Raw genomic sequence first — 17,571 nt, forward strand, 5'->3', positions numbered from 1 at the left:
GGGTTTTCCTTTGCTGGGCAGCATTTGATGGCCGTGGCGAACTGGCCAAGTTCGAAGGGAGAGGTTTGATTTTAACGTGTCCCTTCTTTTAGGTTGGACATGTTGCAGCAGATTGCCCACCGAGTTCAGAGGGACAGTGTCATCTGTGAGGACAAACTGATACTTGCCCGGAACGCCCTCCAGTCGGTGAGTTCACGTTAGGCATCATCGCGATTGTGGTGGTGAGGGCTCAGTGCGTGGAAACATTTGTGGAGCACTTGGGGGAATTGGCTAAAAGCAGGTCTTCTTTTCGGAAATGTAAATTGTGTTAAAGATTGTGAGGGACGGTGAGCGAGCAAAGGGAGAACAAAGGAACCTTGGGTGGGCTTCTGCTCCAGTATTTGGGGTTTTATATTGGACGCTAATTTTGCAACCTGCTTCACTGCCTTTAACACTCACATCTTTGAAAAAATGCAGGATTCTAAAAGATTGGAATCCGGGCTGCAGTTCCAGAATGAAGCGGAAATCGCTGGATATATACTTGAATGTGAGAATCTTTTACGCCAGCATGTGATTGATGTGCAGATTCTTATAGATGGAAAATATTACCAGGCAGATCAGTTCGTACAGAGGTAAGAATGCTACTTGTTTGTACCGGTGCCTTATAGTGTGATCATCTCATGAGAACTAATGAACAGGAGGAGGCCCCGGGGGCATTCATGAGTAAGCGGCCCACTACTTGCTGAGGGCACCGCCCTTCAAGTCTCCCCCAGACGTTTCTCAGAAGACAGGCCTGCCCATCTTCTGAAAGGTCACAGCGCCCATGGGGTCACCATCAGTTGGACACAACTTGATGGCAACTGACAGCAATACTAGTAATGAGAAGAATAGATGTGAACGTTCATGAAATACATTTTTGACTCTCTTCAGTGACGTGTATGCCATAACCATTGTGGTATACCTTGGTGTGTAAAGTTGACCTTTCTTTTTGAGAGATCAGTAATAGCAAAAAATATTTTTATGATATACTGCTAGAATAGCCTAGGCTGTAACATGCGATAGTAATCAATGCACATGTACTTAAAAGTTTATGTGTGACATTTGAAAATGAGAAAGTCTCAGAAATGTGCCTTTTGCATTATAGCTTATCCCTCTTAATTTTATTTTTAGGGTGGCAAAACTCCGGGATGAAATTATGGCCTTAAGGAATGAGTGTGCTGCGGTGTACAGTAAAGGGCGCTTGCTGACGACGGAACAGAGCAAGCTCATGATATCAGGAATCACTCAAAGTTTACACTCAGGGTTTGCACAGACCGTCAACCCCAGTCTGAACTCGGGGCTGACCCAGAATTTAACGCCTTCCCTGACTTCGTCCAGCATGACCTCAGGCCTGTCCTCAGGCCTGACTTCCCGCCTGACTCCGTCGCTCACTCCAGCTTACACACCTGGTTTCCCATCAGGGTTAGGCCCAAATTTCAACTCAGGCATAGAAACAAATTCATTGCAAACTCTCAAGTTGATGCAGATCCGAAAACCCCTTCTAAAGTCTTCTTTGCTGGGTCAGAATTTAACAGAAGAGGAAGTAAACATGAAATTTGTTCAGGATCTTTTGAATTGGGTGGATGAGATGCAGGTAAGGAGGCTTAAATGTCACCTGATCGAGGTAGCTAGCATCTATTGCTGAAACTGTCTCTTTGAACCTATCACTTCACTGTTTAAAGGTGCAGCTGGACCGTACTGAATGGGGATCGGATTTGCCAAGTGTGGAGAGCCATGTAGAAAACCATAAAAATGTTCACAGAGCCATTGAAGAATTCGAATCTAGCCTTAAGGAAGCTAAACTCAGTGAGGTATGTGAATTCAAAGTCTGAATACATGTTACTTTAGCCTACTATTGCCTAGCACTATACAGATCTTATAGCGCAATATTAGGTACATTCGCTGTGAATTAGAATTCCTTAAGATTTCTAACCTTGGTGTCTTTTTACCATGTTTTTATAGATCCAAATGACGGCACCTCTTAAATTGACTTACGCAGAGAAGCTGCACAGACTAGAGAGTCAGTATGCTAAACTCTTGGTAAGTGCTTGAACCTTTGCGTTCAGAAGAGAAATACATCTATATTTGGTAAAGGCATGTTCTCATGACGATTTTCCTTATAAAGAATACATCCAGAAATCAGGAACGACACCTTGATACACTCCATAATTTTGTAACTCGAGCAACTAATGAACTTATTTGGTTGAATGAAAAGGAAGAGGAAGAAGTTGCCTATGATTGGAGTGAAAGACACACCAACGTGCTTCGGAAAAAAGAGTATCATGCTGTAAGTACAGCTTTACCAGGTGAGCACTAGGCCGTGCTTCAGGTTTTGAACTTTTTCTCACACCCCTCTCTTTTTCCTTTCTTAAATTAGGAATTAATGAGAGAACTTGATCAAAAGGAAGAAAATATTAAATCAGTTCAGGACATAGCAGAGCAGTTACTTCTGGAAAACCACCCGGCACGATTAACTATTGAGGTAAGTCCAAGCTAGTTGTGATTGAATATTGGCATTTGATTACTGACCTTTATAGACACTTATTGCCAACAGATAGAGAAATGCAGATTATGAGAGGTATATATCAAATATATGGCTAATTCCAAAACGAATGTTTTTGGCAAACCGTACTGATTCTTGCTTTAGCTTCGTTGCTCGGAAGTGTGTCAGCATCACTCAGAATGACGCTAGCTTTGTCATCCCCTGGGGTCAATGCGTTATTGTAAAGACAAAGGGCCTTTTGGGAGATTATCTTACGAAACTTCATTTTTCTTTCCAAGGTGAGGAAAATGGCTTCTAACTTATAAGGTTGTCATTGAAAATGAGAATGTCAACAATGTATGCTTACAATTTACTCTTTATTTATTAGCTGTTTTTCTTTTATCTAATAGCTAATAATTCTCGAGAGCATACTACGAACTAAAGATTGGATTAAATAGTAAGCATCTATTATAGAACTTTATTTAAGGAGCTCTGGTAATGCTTCTGCGGAAGCGTTGGATTGCCAACCACAAGATCAGCAGTTCAAACCCACAAGCCGCTCTATGGGAGAAAAGCGAGGTTATCTGCTCCATAAAGATTTTCTGTCTCAGAAACTTTGTATAAAGTTGATATGAGTTGAATGGTATTTTAAAAATTATTTTATTTAATAATTTATTTATTTATGACTTATTTTGTAGGTATGTTGGGACAGCATCCTGGCATGACCTTATAGTACAGAGTACAAATATTTCAAATAAGTCCTCCCCCTGCCCCTAGCCCAAACCCAAACCCAAACCTAGGGCTGTTGGTTCAATTAATTTCAACTCATGGCATTCCCATGTGTTACGAAGTATAACTGAGCCGTAGGGTTTTCTTGTGTATAATCTTTATGCAGGCAGATTGTCAGGTCATTGCCTACCTTTTCCTTAGTAGATGAGAGCAAACCATGTCCCCTCCCCGGGGACCTCTGTCTCACAGCTATTTCAAACGCAGAAGTCAAATGCTAGCCAGGAACTTCCTTGGTCTTTATCAGGCAGTGGAGAGTTTCATTTTCAGACCTGCTACAAGACGGAGACAGGGTTTACATGAGAAAATGGGACCAAGATGGCACATTGCCAGAAAGCATGGACAGGTGTGGCATCTTGCAGGAGGGAAAATTGAGCTCTGTTTGAAAGATGACAAGAGCCAGGAAAGGCATCTATCCGACAGTCTTTGCTCTTGGGAAATGATCATGATACAATTGATGAATAAAGTTCTCGGCCTCCTAAGGAAGAATTTTAGGGGTGCTATATATACACCATAGGACTGTACATCCTTCTGAGATGCCTCTTACAAATATTAAAGCCAAACTAGAGTCAGGGAAGAAAATTACAATAGAATAATTACAGATCTGAGTAGACTAAACATTGAATATTCCTCAGGGAAGAGGGAGGGAAGCTTTTAAGAAATATGATAGGACAAGAACTTTGATGAAATTAGAAATTTTGAATGTGGCTTAATTATGTTTATGCAGAAATATTAATCAAGTCAACTAATAGTATTTGAGGGACAAAATTAAACCTTCTCTACCTTTATGATCCCTTTGCACCTATCCAATATTTTGTGTGGTGACAGGACAAACTTGAAAACCACTGCTGTGGAGTCCATGCAGACTCATACAACCCTCCAGGACAGGGTGGAAGTGCCCGTGTTCGTGTCCAAGACTGTCAATGGTCATGGGTTACGGAGAAAGCCCCGTCTTCCTCCCGAAGAGAACCTAGTTCTTTCCAACTACATGCCATGTGGATCGCAGCTCTCCGCCACCACGGCTCCTGTTACAGGAATACTATTTGGTTAACTCTCCATTTCATATTTTATAATGAAAACAGAAACTAATCCCACAATGCACAATAGTGGTTTTTATTGCCAGTTTTCTCAAAGTAGCTTAACTTGAGACAGCAGGTCATGTGATTGTGATATGTTGACCGATTTTCGATGCTGTACCATAACAGTACACCCAGAAGGTCTGCCGGAGCATATCACCAGGGACTTCCCCCTGGGGAGTAGAGGAACAGGGTTTCCTTTCAGCGCTTCTCAACCTGTGGGTCGCGACTTCTTTGGGGGGTAGAACGACCCTTTCACATGGGTCACCTAATACATCCTGCATAGCAGATACTTACATTGGTATTCTTAACAGCAAAATTGCAGTTATGAAGTAGCAATGAAAATAATTTTATGGTTGGGGGTCCCCACAATATGAGGAACTTTAGTAAAGGGTCATGGCAACAGGAAGGTTGAGAACCGCTGCTTAAGATCGTTGTTGAAATATCTGTAGCACCCCCTGCAGGAAGTATGAGAATTTCACATTAAATATATCAAAGTGTTTTACATGTTTCTCTAAATTTTACAATGAAAACTTTTAAAAATATGTTTTTTAATGTTTCTGTATGTTTTTGACTCTTGAATGATAGACTTAAATGAAGTAGAAAATAAAAATTCCGCTAACCAAATACGTTTGTCCCAGAAACACAGGGTCCATATTGAGAATTAGGCGGGTACGGAAGCAGAGGACCCTTCTCTTGCTCTCCTCTGCTAGTCTCCCAAATCCTTTCTTGGCGAAAACAAAGAAATATGTGTTTTATCCTCCTTGAACAGATTCTGGGTTTAATTTTAGAAGCAAAAACAAAGGGCAAAACTGTATAACTGCATTTCTGTGTCAGAACGTGTACTGTATGATCTAGTAACACAAAGTTCAGAGAAAGAAGGGTGAAGGGAAGGTGTTTGAAGAAGCCACAAGGCTGGTGTCTCAGGAATGGGATAGCATTGGGTAAAGAGTTGTGTTTTTTCTAAATGGGAGGGATTGCTTCCATCCAGTTCACGTTTTAATTATGTTCCTCATGTACAACTCCCCAGAGTTCATTTATTTTAAGAAGAAAATTGAAAACGTTTTTAAATGTGCAAGAGCTACACCAAACTCATTTTTTTTAATTGCCATGTAAACGTGAAGATTGGCTGTGCATAAGTTCGAACTCTTAAGCTTTCTGCTCAGGTTTTCAAGTCTTACTCCTTTAAAAGAAGGTCCCCATCTACTCTTCACGGGTCTTGGAAGCATGCCTGCAGGCCCACCGTTTCTCTCCAGCTAGTGACACTGGCTCTGCTTTGTCCGTCAGGCCTACCGAGCAGCCATGCAGACGCAGTGGAGCTGGATCTTGCAGCTGTGCCAGTGCGTGGAGCGGCACACCAAGGACAACGCTGCGTATTTTGAGGTACGTCCTTAGGACGGCAGCGTCAGATGATGATGTTGGGATTTGGATTGCCTTGCAGAAAATGTCTTCATGATGTGATGCTACGGTGCATACACATGAAGGGGGTGTGGCTATAGAGGATGAAATGAAAATTCCTTGGTGGGATCTAATGGTGAATTTCATGTCCCATAGGACACCCTGAAATATTCTCTTAAGGAAGAAATTCTCTACAAACTTCTAGAATATCAGAAAATCTTTGTAAACATGTCCATTATTAAGGACATGTTTTGATTATAAATAAGGCAGTCAGCCAGTGATCTCTCATCCCCCTCCCCAATTCTTTAGCTTTCTTCAGAAATAGTCTTGGAAGTTCATTTCTTTTATAAAACACATTTGTAAATTATAAATACTAAATGAAAACAGACCTTTAATCAAAATATAGTATAGGCATACATTTCGGTTGCTCAGCATTAATTCATAGTTATCCAGAGGTCAAGAGTGGTTGCTTGACTCTGTGAGTATTATTGGCAACTCTGTGCTTTACTGACATCTGAAGTCCTCCAACTGTCGGGTTTTGTCTTCCCCTAGTTTTTCAGTGATGCCAAAGAAGCTGCTGATTACTTACGAAATCTAAAAGATGCCATTCAGCGCAAGTACAGTTGTGATCGATCAAGCAGCATTCACAAACTCGAAGACCTTGTTCAGGAATCAATGGTATGAGTCAAAATGCAGCTCATCAATGATGCACCTCATCAGTGACTAGTGCTTCGCTGTATTTTATATATACTGAACTTTCTTGGTCTTTTGGATCTATCTGCTTTATTGAATCAAGCAGTAAAACGCTCCTTGGTATGTTTCTGCCATGAGAGTGTAAGGAGTTCTGGTGGGGCACTGGGTTCAGCACGGGGCTGCCAACTGGACGATCAGAGGTTGGAAGTGAGCAGCAGTTGCGTGGGAGTTCGATGTGGCAGCCTGCTTCCCTACGGAGCAGTTCTAGTCTCTTCTGTAGGCTTGCTATCAGTCAAATCAGCTCGATGGCAGTGGGCTTGATTTGGTTTTGTGCTTCTTTTTGCGTGCGTTCAAGTATCCATTGTACACTGCTAAGGTTTTTCTATGTGCCAGACACTATTTTAATGTTGGAGATCTGGGACAAAACAGACATGACTTTCTACCCTTATGGTGTTTATGTGCTGGAGGGGAGCTAGACAGTAAAGATGACAAATACAATTAAACCTTGAGGGCAAGCAGGGGACAGGTCTTGTGGATTTTAATAGCCGTCCGTCTTCCTTCTTGCTCAGGAAGAGAAAGAAGAGCTCTTGCAGTATAAAAGCACAGTAGCCAGCCTGATGGGGCGAGCAAGATCAATAGTCCAACTGAGGCCAAGGAACCCTGAGTGTGCTCTCAAGACTTCTATTCCCATTAAAGCCATCTGCGACTACAGGCAAATCGAGGTACTGGTAATTCCCAGAAACAAACCTTTTTTGGTCATTATCCATATAGATGTTTACATGTTTATGTATGTACAGTGGACTCATATTGCTTATTGGTGGTAGAAATAGTTTTCCACCTCAAAAACTAAAAACAAGCACATCAAAAAAAATTCTGAAGATTAGGTATGGGAAAGCGTAGTTAACATTTGTATAATCTGTTCTTCATTTAAACCAGATAACTATTTTCAAAGATGACGAATGCGTATTGGCAAACAACTCTCACCGTGCAAAATGGAAGGTCATTAGTCCGACGGGGAATGAAGCGATGGTGCCCTCCGTGTGCTTCACAGTCCCTCCACCCAACAAAGAAGCAGTTGACTTTGCAAACAGGTTTGTCCGTGGTTTGGGTGGTCTGGCTAACAAGGTGGTTCGGCTACGCTCAGAGATTCGTGACAGGAAAGGCTTGGCAGTCTATTGTTTAAAGGTCCTAGCTAGTGAAAACGTGGGACATAAGTCAACGCCGATGCATGTAGGGTGGACATAAGTCAGAGCCATCTTGTCTGCAGCTCACTCTTCAGATGACAGACACAATACTTGGTCAAAGACCCACAGGACTGATCAGAAGGAAGTAGTCAATATGGAATATTGAAGGATGTTTTTAGAAGCGAAAAGGCTTACTCTGTGTTTTGTTTTGTGTTCTTTTCTCACGTATTTCAGGATTGAGCAGCAGTATCAAAATGTCCTGGCTCTCTGGCATGAGTCTCACATAAACATGAAGAGTATAGTCTCCTGGCACTATCTTGTCAGTGAAATTGACAGAATCCGAGCTAGCAATGTGGCCTCAGTAAGTATGTGGTTACGCATCAACTTCCTGGGGGTCCCTTGTCAGCAGGCTGGTAGACATTGTGCCTGTGCTAGAAGAGGAAGGTGCTCGGTAGATTTAGGCTAATATTTCTGCATTCAGTAAATGCTGCCTAACTTGCTGCCACATAGAAGGGATTTTGCGAGAACTCTGGAAATCCATAAGCCATGGGTTTCACTCGGTGCTTACATTCTGGTAGGGAGACAAGACAAAGTATTTGACATACAAAGCTTGATTTTCCTTGTCTTCCAAGACCCAAAAAACTACTAGTGAAAAAGAAAATTCATTCCCAATGGTTCTTCTCTTCATAAATTTTAGTATAAAGGGACCTATGCCACGAAACTTAACCTTTTGAACTATCATCATGTAGTTACATGGATCTTTGGTCTTTAGATAAAGACAATGTTACCCGGTGAACATCAGCAAGTTCTGAGCAATCTACAATCTCGGTTTGAAGATTTCTTGGAAGATAGCCAGGAATCGCAAGTGTTTTCAGGCTCAGATATAACTCAGTTGGAGAAGGAAGTTAATGTCTGTAAGCAGTACTATCAAGACCTTCTGAAATCTGCAGAAAGAGGTAATGATCGGGGGGAGTGGGAGTCCCTTTCTTTCCTCCCTTAGGTGTTCAGTGGAGGCAATGTTCTGCTCTTAGTGGGAATTTTCAGCCATTGGTGTGTTAGATCACACAGTCTTTGATACACAGACACCGCTGCTGGAACATTGGAAACTTGCCAATGATGAATTAATGGAGGCCGTGTGTCATCACATCATATGACAAATAATGCGCTCTCACTGCATCTACATTTTCCACATTTAACATTTTGCAGTGTAATGTTCAGGACGAGGATTCTTTAGATTTCAAAAAAGATTTAGCTATTTTCTAATACATCAAATTAAATTTCTTACAGGAGTCAAAGGAAAAGATGTGCTTAGTTAATTTTGTTTTGAAGCCTACTGATATTATGTAGAGACAAACATTTTAATCATATTTTAGCTTTTAAAACCTTAATCATGAGCTCATTCTTGATATGCCCCCCTCTCATTTCTAAGGAATTTATATTTGATTTTTATCATTAAGATGAAATTAAGGGAGTTCAAATCAATGAAATAGAATAGTACACAACTTTCCTTCCATTTTTTAGAAATGTAGAAATAATACTGGGGAAATTTTAGGAACACTTCAAATTGTAGTCCAGCAATGGTAAGGTTTCCGCCATTAGGGTCAGTGTTTGATGACAATAGCTAATGTAAGTTTGGCTAACTAAGTTGCCATTGTTGTAAAACTCCGTATTCCAGCATGAACAAAAGCATTCGAAAGGTAGAAAATATCTTCTAATCATTGCGCTTCCTTCCACAGAGGAGCAAGAGGAATCCGTCTACAATCTCTACATCTCTGAAGTTCGAAACATCAGACTTCGATTAGAGACCTGTGAAGATCGTTTAATCCGGCAGATCCGAACGCCATTGGAAAGGGATGATCTGCATGAAAGTGTGTTCAGAATCACAGAGCAGGGGGTGAGCTCGACATCTGCATGGCGATGGGACTAGGTCATTTACTTTTAACCACCTGAAGGATGTTCAGGGGAGGCGGGGCGCTCGGGCACCACTACCCAGAGGGTTGTGGTTTGCGGCTGTCCTGAGGTGCCTCAGAAGCAAATCCTGGCGATCTTTTCCAAAAGATTGAAAACACTGTGGAGCACAGCGCTAAACTAAAAGCCAGGAGGTCGCCAGGGGTTGGATTTGGCTCAGTGGCAACTGACCTAGTTTGTGGCTTATCACTGTGTCAGCTTCACGTTCAGCTTCTCCCAGGGGTCACTTTGGGAGGTCTGATTAATTGCCGATTATGAGCAATGATTCTGTAATTCAGATGCTCAGCCTCTAACTCAGGTAAACAAAGGGACTTCTATCTGCCCCCTTCTTGGGATGGAGGATATATTGGTTTCTCACAGTGGAAGGCATTTGCTCATCCTCTGCAGTATCAGATATTTGGGCTTAAGGAGATGAATGAGCAGTGAGCGAGGTATTGCTTAAATCTCGACTCCAAGGTTAGTTTTCTTTGATAGAGGAAAGAGTATGTAAGATGTTTATGTCAATAGCCATAGACTAAAATCTTTTAAAACCCTTTTAAGAAGCATGTTCCATCTGATGTGTTAGACTAATATGTGTGTGTTCATTTTATAGAAACTAAAGAAAGAGCTGGAGCGACTTAAAGATGATTTGGGAACAATCACAAATAAATGTGAAGAGTTTTTCAGTCAAGCATCAACCTCTCCATCAGTTCCCACCTTGCGATCTGAGCTCAGTGTGGTTGTTCAGAACATGAACCAAGTCTATTCCATGTCTTCCACTTACATAGAAAAGTACGTAACCACTGTTAATTTTTAAATTCTCAGGGATGCAAGCTTGACAAGTTATTTTGCTTGAAGAAATGTGAGGGGGTACCCAGTAAAAACTGGAATTTATTTTTCAAAACTACACATTTAAATTTTTTTACAAAACAACCTTATCACCATCAAAGTACTCTCCATTACATTTTTCAAATCTGCGATTCTATTCTTGGAAACATTTTTCAAACTCATCTGTTTGGATGGCTGACAGCACCTCCCTCGGCTTTTTCTTCACCTCTGCTACTTCAAATTGCTGTCCTTTCATGTCCCTCTTCATTCGCAGAAACAAAAAGAAGTCTCACAGAGAGAGGTCAGGTGCATGGGGCAAGAGGGCATGCTGTATTTTGCCAAAAACTGGTGCACTGAGATGGCTGCATGAGCAGGTGCACTGTTGTGGTGGCAAAACCAGTGCCTGGTCTGCCACAAAGTAGGCCTTTTTTGTCACACACTGTTAGACAATCTTTTCAGAATCTCTAAATAGAAGCTTGAGTAACAGTCTGACCTGGAGAAATGAGTTCCAAATGAGTCAACATTTTCATCCCTTTGGGAAGTTGATGGACATCCAGGATGAGGTTTGTCATCAGTCAACATTTCACCTTTTTTGAAATGGGAAAACCACTTGTACACTTGAGGTCTTTCCATAGCGCTGTCCTTGTGAGCTGTGTTCAACATCACAGCAGTTTCTGCGGCAGTTTTCCTGAGCAGGAAACAAAAGTTTACAGGTATACACGGTTCTTTTAAATAGGCCGTGACAAGAAACACGTTTTGAATGAAACTTCTTTTACGAAAAAATCCAGTGTGACCAGAAGGAACTTCCCAGGCAACATCACTGGGTGCACTAACCCAGAGCACATTGCTGGGTACCTGCCTAGTGGGGAAAATGTGTCCTATGAAAGCTCCGCTCCACCCAGTGCGATTCCTTTTTTTTTTTTTTACCCCCTCATAGGAAGGAGCTTCAAAAAGTTCGTGAAAAATGGCATTAGAAGATTAGACTTTTTCTATGAACTTTAGGAAACCCTCTCATTTCTTAGTATTTCTTTGGATTTATGATACTTCTTAGTGCTAAAAGTCACAGGGATTAATGGACAATATATCTCATCTTCCTAGACCTTGCCTATAAATTTGGTAGCTGTTGTAACATAAAAATTATTCCACTCAAGGATGGACCAAACATGATCTCGAGAAGCTAGCCTTATGTTGAAATCTCTTACTAAATTCTGCTTGTGGAAAGGGCACGGGTTGAAAGACGTGTTTACTAAGGAGAGTATCCAGGTGTTCTGAAATGAAGACTATACCATTATCACCCGTCATGAAGGTAGCTTAAGTATAAATGAATGATAGGGGATTAAATTCACTTACCTAATAAGAGGCTTTTTAAATTTTCCCCCCTTTTAGGTTGAAAACTGTTAATTTGGTGTTAAAAAACACTCAAGCTGCAGAAGCCCTTGTAAAGCTCTATGAAGCTAAGCTATGTGAAGAAGAAGCAGTTATAGCTGACAAGAATAATATTGAAAATCTCATAAGTACTTTAAAGGTGTGAGTCTAACTTTTATTTTTCTAGATTATACTGTTTTTCTCTAGCATGCGGCTCAGGTCTTCCAAAGTCAAGCATTACATATACAATTTTAATTGAATACTTGTTTATTCCATTTATAGCTCTATGTTATCACAGTTTCCTCTTACTACACCTAAGGAGAGTTCTCTATTGAGTTTTGTGCTGTTTGACTGTAATTGTAGTCTATGTGTGGTCAGCTGCAGGAGCTGGAGCTAACTTGAAAGTCTATGAGCGATGTTCTTGCTGAGAGAGGCAGTTCTGTTAAAAAATTAAGGAGGGAAGTAGTGGAGTTAATCTTTTGGAAATTACATCAATCTGTATTTGTGTGTATATGTATATATATACTCTCTATATGTTCTACACAAAGGATTTCTATATTCTGTAGATAGATATATTTATCTATATTTGTAGTTATATATGGCACCGAGTAAAACTATATATACTATACATGGTACGATTGTATATATATGGCACTAAGACTATTTATTGAAAACCAACTGAGACGTGTCAGTGGTTTTAATGTATGTGTTCATTTTTTTAACATTGGAATGTAGTGTGTATTTTTAAAAATAATAAAATGACTTTTGCTTAACATTTAACTCAGTGTAATATTTATAAGAATGATGATGTGATGCCCGGTGTTTGGAGGTAAATAACGCATTTACCAAGTGACTGATTGTCACGTTTTTGTAACTTTCCCTAATGCATTCTAGCAATGGAGGTCTGAAGTAGATGAAAAAAGGGAGGTGTTCCATGCCTTAGAGGATGAGTTGCAGAAGGCTAAAGCCATCAGTGATGAAATGTTTAAAACGTACAAAGAACGAGACCTTGATTTTGACTGGCATAAAGAAAAAGCAGATCAATTAGTGGAAAGATGGCAAAATGTTCATGTTCAAATTGACAACAGGTTAGTATACTTGTGTTCAGTTTTAGCACAGATTTATGTATAAACACATTCTCACTGCTATCGAGTCAATTGTGACTCAGAGTGACCCTGTAGGGCAGGCTGACTAAGTCAACTTCAAAATATGCTTGTTTTCAATTCTATATTATTAAAATGTTGGATCTATTCTGGCATATGTATAGTTAGTCCATTTGATTTTTTTCAGAAGTAAAAACAATGTAATTATCTTATTACTAACTTCAAATTCAACTAACTGTGCAGTGAGAGTGTGGGCCAGTGTATTTTAAGGGACTCGCTATGGCGTTGTAAATGAAGAGAAAAGAGAGTATGTAACCATACATCCAGATATTCAAATAAAGTTTACAAAACTGAGCTGCTTTTAAGGCTCATCTGAAAATATATGGGATGATGTCCTTCCTTATTTTCATGCTTTTATTAATAAAAAATACATAAATGTTCCTTATGAGATAGTACCATCTTTAAAAAGTAAAATTAGGTTTAAATCCATATTTTCTCATCTTTGTAAAATAAGTGATAAATAGGTTTACTGTAGAAGTTCTAAATTTATAGAAACGGAGGGATTTAATCATGACACGTGGTTTCACTTAATCGCCTGTCATTGTTTCAATTTGAACTTCCATTAAGCAGACTTTGATTATTCAAGAGATAATGACTAGTCGTAATTCAGTTTCCTTTTTTTTAGTTTGTCTTTTAGCTTCAGGTTCTAGAATTTGTCTCTAAAATTATCATTATCACTAAGTTACAAAAATTGGATCCAAGGGCAAAGTGTTTTATTCAATCCAATCTCAATTTGGAGCAACCTTGAATTCCTTATAAATAATCATTGCTCGCTTACTGCATTGTGGTATAGTTATTTTGTCTCTTCCTTATCTGCACCCTCTATCCTCCCATTGGATACTGTTGGAGCTGATGGTTGTTTTTATTGTTCTCTCAGGTTAAGAGATTTAGAAGGCATTGGCAAATCTTTGAAGTACTACAGAGATACCTATCACCCATTAGATGATTGGATCCAGCAAGTTGAAACTACTCAGAGAAAGATTCAGGAGAATCAACCTGAAAACAGTAAAACCCTTGCCACACAGCTGAATCAGCAAAAGGTATGTAACAGTACTTTTCTGTACTAACGTGGTGTCTATTCGGTCCATCGTGAGCCCTGTCTTTGTTAACAATTTCTTTCCCGTGTCGAAACAAAAAGTCAGCAACTAGTGAATGCGGATGAGAAGTGAATCATCATTAAAACCCTGTAACTCAAACCCACATAATCATTTATCTCTTCGAAATTATTGAAAGCATAGGGAATAAGGAAGATTTTTCAAATTCCTGATCATTATTTAATCATAGATATGGAAAGTGTTTGGTATTTTGCTGTCTATTTTTGTGTAGTCTTAAATACATAGAAATGGTTAACAACCACATCAGAGAGCTGAATGCCTGGGGAGCTGCCCTGTGAGCAGGAGTTGTTGGGGACCAAGATTTCAAGTCTGCTTTTGAGTGGTATCTATGGAATTTAATAGTTTCTGATTTGGAAGTCCCAGGACAGTGGCCTGACCTGGAAGTCTGTCATTTACTCATCATGTAATGGACATTTGAAGGACTAAGAAAGTATCCCACTAAATGGGTATGGATATTTCTTAGTTCCTGAGCATCACAAGCAGGCAATGGAATAGCATAGAACTCACTGTCTTTTTTCTTGAAACAATGTGTATTTGCAGATGCTGGTATCTGAAATAGAAATGAAACAGAACAAAATGGACGAATGTCAAAAATATGCAGAACAATACTCAGCTACAGTAAAGGTGAGAGGATTAGAGCACGTGCATTACACTTAATACTCAGGTTTGCGATTCTACAGGGTACTTCTAGAACTTTGACAGGTCTTGTAGCTCGTGTTAAAATAGTGAAAGGAGAGAGTTTCTCCTTGGGGTCTGAGTCACACCAGCCCCGTATTCCTTCCTTCCTTCTTTCTCCTTCACCCCTTACACGCACGTATCCCGAGCAAGCGCATCGTCCTGGAGTTGGTTTTCATGCTGTTTTTCTCGTGACATTGGCAGAATATTCCAAAGAAGGACTTCTGATTTTTAACACAGGCAGGATATTTATCATGTATTTTGGGCTCATTGTTATTACCGTCTCAGCTTTGGCTATCCCGATCCCTAGCTCTGTTGGCCAGCCTAGAGGAAAGTCAGGCGAGAGTATAATTAGAAAGTTACGAGAAGTGTTTTCATGAGCTTCCAAATAAATTCGGAAACTTTTTCGACTCTGTATATTTCTTTTTTTATCACCACCTTGGAAACATTTCCAGCACTGGGTAGATTCCTCAAGAAGCAGTTATGCAATATTTATTAAAAAACAAAAAATGATGCACTCCAGTGAAACCAGACTAGTGTCACTTCTCTGTGCTGAATCACCATAGAACTAAGTTTTTGTGCTTTTCTTGCATTAAATGAATCTTATTAACGCCTTTACACAGGACTATGAATTGCACACAATGACTTACCGAGCCATGGTCGATTCACAACAGAAATCCCCAGTGAAGCGCCGAAGAATGCCGAGCTCAGCAGATCTTATTACTCAAGAGGTAATAAAAGTCCGAGGGGTTGGCAGGTGGAGAGACGAATGGGAAGGAATGGGGATCTGGAGGGGGAGAGCCCCTTTACAACCTTTATTAAGGACAGCAAAGGAAGTCTAGGTACTTCTTGATTACATTGAAAAGATATTGTCACTTTAAGGCTTGCAGAGCAGTGATAAACTCAGCTCGGTCAGCATGTGTAACTGAGCCCTGGCATGCAGCCTAGCGGTTGCTGTAATGATTGCTCAAAGTTCATTGAACTCCTCAGGCCAGCTGGAAATGATGTCCTTTTGTTTGTCTGTTTAACTTGCAGTTCATGGACCTTAGGACCCGGTATACTGCTCTGGTCACCCTCATGACACAATACATTAAATTTGCTGGTGATTCGTTAAAGAGGTTGGAGGAAGAAGAGGTAACCATTAACTAGGAACAGCTAGTTAACAATTGAGCTAAATACTCATGTGCAGAAACTATGGAAAAAATTGTGGAAACTGCCATTAAAAGATAATGGAAGTTTTTCATGAACTTTTTGAAGTCCCCTACAGGATGGTTTGAGAAATTAAGGAAAAAAATGTTTCATGTTAAATTTACATTGCTGATATACAAGTAATTCTTAAGTTATAAAATTAGAGTGAAAAGAGTAGAAGCCCGCTTTTTTCGCTTTTGTTCTTAAAGGTCCTCTAAAAGACTAATTTTAATTTTAGCACTCTAGTACGATTAGGTTCATGTCTGAATTGGATGGTTATATTTAAATTATATAAAATGTTGGCAGAACTTAATCAGATTTTTTCAGCATCTATTCTTTGAAGTATAATTTATACTTAATGCTATTATGATGCCTCTAGAGACACTGGAAAATTGTTTGGTTTATACATATTTATATTCATTCACAGCTTTAAGAGTTAAATCTTGAAAATAATTGATTTAGAAGTAGTAGGTGTTTGTATAGGACAATGCTATTTTTTGAGAATCTGGGATTTTTATGTTTGTTTTTTATTTAGGACTAGTTTACATTTTTGCCCAAAATATATGATATGTAAATTGAAATTCCTTTGAGTGATTATTTTAATTTGGAGGACAACCTTAGCACATTTCAAATTTTATTTTTATATTGAAGTAGAGATAATTAGAAAGTACTTATATAATGCTGTAAAATCCTACTATATTCTGTCTTTAAGGGAGTATGCTGTGCTTGATCCTTTGAATGCTTATTTTTTACTTCAGAACAGACAAAAATAGTAAGATTCTAAATTAAGTAAACCATGGGGCATTAACCATTTTAAATTGGAATATTGTTGGAATTGTAAAGATAATTAAATTTAGTATAATTCTGTTCTTATAGTGGAAGAATCAAAACAGTAGCAAATTTTTATTAAGTCTTACTTTCTTGGGTTCTAAAACTGTGATTGCTTTTGTAAACTATTTTAGTCTGTTCAGAGTTAACATTTTTCAGCAACCAAACACTAATAATAGCTCTTTGCAAGTCCTTTTAATCAGCTTCCTTTGGGCTCACAAAGGAAGGAAACAAGAATATTGGTGACCACCCTAATCAAGGATATCTGTCTCATTTATGAAGGAACATGCTATTTTAGAAAAATATCTTAATTATATGTTTAGTGATTAAATGTAAAATGAATTCATGTAAATCTCTTTCCTTTGTCATAGTGTATATCTGATTGTATTTTAAAATAAGCCACATTGCTTATTTTATTTAATGAGGTTAAATGCTAGAAGCTGGTAGAAACAAAATTATCTCAAAAGACCTGAAATATGTGTAAATCATGCTTCTCTTCTTTTAAATGCCAAAGATTTATAGTGAATTAAAAATCATGACAGGATAGTTTATGAAAGAACATGTAAAGAAGTAGACTTTTGAAATTAGATGAAAAGTATATTTAAAAAAAATAAAACAATCCAGATGTAAAATGTACCACCTAAGGAAACGATAAATGGAATGTCTTGTGAAAGATATTTAGCTCAGCTTTCTGATTCAAGACTAGTTTTTCTTGAATTGAGTTTTGGAAGATGCCCTATGAGGAAACTTGGTGGAGATTAGAATGTTCAGAATAACCATGTGAAATCATAAAGGATGCAAATTGAACTCAAAAGGTAATCTAAA

At 39.1% G+C, this 17,571-nt stretch overlaps 1 protein-coding gene across 14 annotated transcripts in view; it reads left to right on the forward strand.

The window, feature by feature from the left end:
- DST (dystonin) overlaps nt 1-17,571 on the forward strand; it is a 450,811-nt gene that overhangs the window by 272,206 nt on the left and 161,034 nt on the right. For all 14 annotated transcript variants that reach the window (XM_075554951.1, XM_075554950.1, XM_075554962.1 and 11 more), the window contains 21 exons: nt 93-186; nt 457-611; nt 1,150-1,612; nt 1,701-1,829; nt 1,981-2,058; nt 2,144-2,305; nt 2,396-2,500; nt 5,650-5,745; nt 6,313-6,438; nt 7,023-7,175; nt 7,390-7,544; nt 7,872-7,998; nt 8,410-8,593; nt 9,374-9,531; nt 10,198-10,376; nt 11,799-11,937; nt 12,672-12,865; nt 13,818-13,980; nt 14,596-14,679; nt 15,354-15,461; nt 15,766-15,864. In XM_075554951.1, coding sequence (XP_075411066.1) covers nt 93-186; nt 457-611; nt 1,150-1,612; nt 1,701-1,829; nt 1,981-2,058; nt 2,144-2,305; nt 2,396-2,500; nt 5,650-5,745; nt 6,313-6,438; nt 7,023-7,175; nt 7,390-7,544; nt 7,872-7,998; nt 8,410-8,593; nt 9,374-9,531; nt 10,198-10,376; nt 11,799-11,937; nt 12,672-12,865; nt 13,818-13,980; nt 14,596-14,679; nt 15,354-15,461; nt 15,766-15,864 — 3,151 coding nt within the window. The remainder of the gene's footprint in view (nt 1-92; nt 187-456; nt 612-1,149; nt 1,613-1,700; nt 1,830-1,980; nt 2,059-2,143; nt 2,306-2,395; nt 2,501-5,649; nt 5,746-6,312; nt 6,439-7,022; nt 7,176-7,389; nt 7,545-7,871; nt 7,999-8,409; nt 8,594-9,373; nt 9,532-10,197; nt 10,377-11,798; nt 11,938-12,671; nt 12,866-13,817; nt 13,981-14,595; nt 14,680-15,353; nt 15,462-15,765; nt 15,865-17,571) is intronic.

This window comes from Tenrec ecaudatus, chromosome 7 (assembly GCF_050624435.1).
Source record: "Tenrec ecaudatus isolate mTenEca1 chromosome 7, mTenEca1.hap1, whole genome shotgun sequence".
Lineage (NCBI taxonomy): Eukaryota > Metazoa > Chordata > Mammalia > Afrosoricida > Tenrecidae > Tenrec > Tenrec ecaudatus.